General features: G+C 37.6%; 1 protein-coding gene across 1 annotated transcript; it reads left to right on the top strand.

The window, feature by feature from the left end:
* The first annotated feature begins 570 nt into the window (after positions 1 to 570).
* On the top strand, positions 571 to 2,736 carry LOC106337155 (biotin synthase). Its single transcript, XM_013776210.1, has 6 exons — positions 571 to 841; positions 1,115 to 1,294; positions 1,537 to 1,643; positions 1,758 to 1,963; positions 2,075 to 2,214; positions 2,298 to 2,736. The coding sequence occupies exons 1-6, from the start codon at positions 644 to 646 to the stop codon at positions 2,592 to 2,594; spliced, it is 1,128 nt and encodes a 375-aa protein (XP_013631664.1). The 5' UTR covers positions 571 to 643; the 3' UTR covers positions 2,595 to 2,736.
* The last annotated feature ends 604 nt before the right edge of the window (positions 2,737 to 3,340 follow it).

Raw genomic sequence — 3,340 nt, 5'->3', positions numbered from 1 at the left:
TTATAAACTCTTATGTGTAATCTTTATATTTAATCATGTTTTTATTTCTGAATTTTTCTATCTTTATGTTTAATTATTGTTTTTATTTTTAATTGTTATATTTATATGTTTAATTATTATTTTTTAAGTTTATTTCTAGTATTTTATATTAAGTTATTCTATTTAATCATTCAATATATAAAAATTATATTTCACTAAACAAAAAAAAATAATATTTTTTTATTCCTAAAGATTCCAACTTCGGGTTCACCATTGTACACACATTTTTTCACAGGAGTCTTTGACTATTAAAAAAAAAAAAAAATTTATTCCTAAGGACTTCACGATCGGTATCACCAATTGTGGATGCTCTAACAGGTGGACAGTTAGACGGACGCCGTTATCTTGCGGCACAACGTCGCATTGAACACCCTCTTCTATCACGGCGGATCCGACCAGTTTAATACACGTAAGAAGAAAACGCTGTCGTTTTAATTAATTAACTGTTTTCGGCCCAACAGAATATCTACACGAGGCCCAATTTTAAAACCAAAGGCGGAAACTCCAACGGTGGTTGGTTTGTTGTTAGGTGACTCTTCCCTCATAGATGACTCTCAACAAGTCCAAGATTAGCTCACAAACTGCAAACCGAGAGTAAAAGAAAATGATGCTTGCTCGATTCGTATTTCGATCTCAGCTCAGACCTTCTCTCTCCGCCCGACAATCTGCTTCTTACTCCTCTGCTTCCGCAGCCTCAGCTGAAGCCGAAAGAACGATCCGTGAAGGTCCGAGAAATGACTGGAGCAAAGATGAAATCAAAGCCGTCTATGACTCTCCCGTTCTTGACATCCTCTTCCATGGAGTAAAGTTCCCTCCTTTCTCTCTCTCCCCCTTGTTCTACCTCCTCTAATTCAGACATGTGGAGTATAAAGCTTCTGTCTTTATGTCGGAAAGTATCGGTTTTTTTTTTTTTTTTTTTTAGTTTGAGCTTGAATCTTCACTGAAATGCATCTGCCGGAACATCCGACAGATCTTGTCCGAGATTTTTAGTGTCGGCATGTTGCAAAAATTGGTGTTCTTTGTTTTTTTTTTGTCTTTTACTAATTGGTAATGATATTGTGTGTTGGGTTTTCAGGCACAGGTTCATAGGCATGTTCATAACTTCAGGGAAGTGCAGCAATGTACTCTCCTCTCCATAAAGACTGGAGGGTGCAGTGAGGACTGTTCTTATTGTCCTCAGTCCTCCAGATATGACACTGGAGTCAAGGCCCAAAGACTCATGTCCAAGGACGCTGTCATTGTTGCTGCTAAGAAGGTTTCGCGCTGTTTCCTTTTCTTAGTTCTTTTACTCAATGCATGTTCTCTATAGCACAATGTGTCAAAAAGAAACATGAGGAATGTGGCAGATCTTTTTACTCTCTAGGACTATAAATCATCAAGGTTGAGGATAATGATAATTAACAATCTAGGATCTTGGGATTGTTTTAATAATGAAGCATTTTAAGAATGTAATAGCTATTATGATGTGAATTAACAAATTTTACCATGTGTTGTTAGGCAAAAGAAGCTGGAAGCACACGGTTTTGCATGGGTGCTGCGTGGAGAGATACAATAGGACGCAAAACCAATTTCAAGCAGATACTTGAGTACATCAAAGAGATAAGGTACCCGTAATGCTATATTGCTGGCAAAATCTTGACAACTTCATCTTGAATATGGTCTCTTGCGCTGTAACATCTTTATAATTTTTATTTTTTTGGCCTCTCACTTTACAACAGAGGCATGGGGATGGAAGTTTGCTGCACATTGGGCATGATTGAGAAGCAACAAGCGTTAGAGCTGAAGAAGGCCGGCCTCACTGCTTATAACCACAATCTTGATACTTCAAGAGAGTACTACCCCAACGTCATCACTACTAGAAGTTATGATGAACGTCTTGAAACTCTTGAGCATGTTCGTGATGCTGGTATCAACGTCTGTTCAGGTAACTCTTGATATGTAACAAAGATCTTGGTCGTTATAAATCATGATTCTCTAATATTCATTTGATCTTGATAGATCCATGTTCTCAAGTTGTTTCTTGATAAATAAACAGGAGGAATAATAGGGCTTGGGGAGGCAGAAGAGGACAGAGTAGGTTTATTACACACATTGGCAACACTTCCTTCTCACCCTGAGAGTGTTCCCATCAACGCTCTGCTAGCAGTGAAAGGCACTCCTCTTGAAGACCAGAAGGTAAATAGAAAGACATAGTACAAGTCATAGCTACTTAAGTGGTAAAAGGCTTTTAAAAACCTTTTTCCTGTGTGTTTCTACAGCCGGTTGAGATATGGGAGATGATCAGGATGATTGGAACAGCAAGGATCGTGATGCCAAAAGCAATGGTGAGGCTATCTGCTGGTAGAGTCCGGTTCTCGATGCCCGAGCAAGCCCTGTGTTTTCTAGCTGGTGCAAACTCTATCTTCACTGGAGAGAAGCTTTTGACAACACCCAACAATGACTTTGACGCGGACCAACTCATGTTCAAGACGCTGGGACTCACTCCTAAACCCCCAAGTTTCTCTGAAGATGATTCTGAGTCAGAGAATTGCGAGAAAGTTGCTTCTTCTCACTAAAGTTTGGACACTCTTTGAAAGTAGAGTTATCTTTTTCACTATGTAGCATGATTGGATGATTTGTTTGATACCACTTTTCTTTATTGCCTGATGTTATATTGAATTGAAATGGTCTTTCAAGTTCTGTCACACGTTGTTGCCATAGTTTCATAGTTGATACTTGTTTTGATATTCATTTCTCTAACCACTAAAGGATCTAACCTTAAAACTTCATAGTGCTAGTCCCCAAAGATAGTCTCTCACTTTCTCTCTATGGAGTAAGAGAAGAAACTAACTCATAGGTTGAATGTACTACAGAGATTAGATAAATAGATCTGTGGAATGTGAACATATATCTATAGTTAGAAGATTGGAATGCAACTTTTGTCAAACTTTTAGGAGCAGTTTGGTTGTAATAACTCATCCAAGCTCATGGGTGAAAACATGGAAGCAACATAATCTTCTAAACAAAGTGTTCTTGGTCCAATATGAATTTATTTTTTATTTATTTTGCTCTTTATAGAAATGCATTACAGGAAATTTCCTAGCAAAATCTTCATTGATCATTAAGACTTTTTTATACATCCATGAGCATAGCTCATACAACAAAGGGTGTCTCTCCCGAGAATCTATCTGTTTTTAATTTTCATTGTTGTGTCATCAAAGATAATGAAATCGTTTGACAAAAAAAAAAAAAAAAAACTCATCCAAGCTGGGTGAAAACGTGGAAGCAGCATAATCTTCTAAACAAAGTGTTCTTGGTCCAA

Source organism: Brassica oleracea, chromosome C4 (assembly GCF_000695525.1).
Source record: "Brassica oleracea var. oleracea cultivar TO1000 chromosome C4, BOL, whole genome shotgun sequence".
Lineage (NCBI taxonomy): Eukaryota > Viridiplantae > Streptophyta > Magnoliopsida > Brassicales > Brassicaceae > Brassica > Brassica oleracea.
The sequence above is the reverse complement of the archived record's forward strand: the minus strand, read 5'-3'. Positions and strand labels throughout refer to the sequence as shown.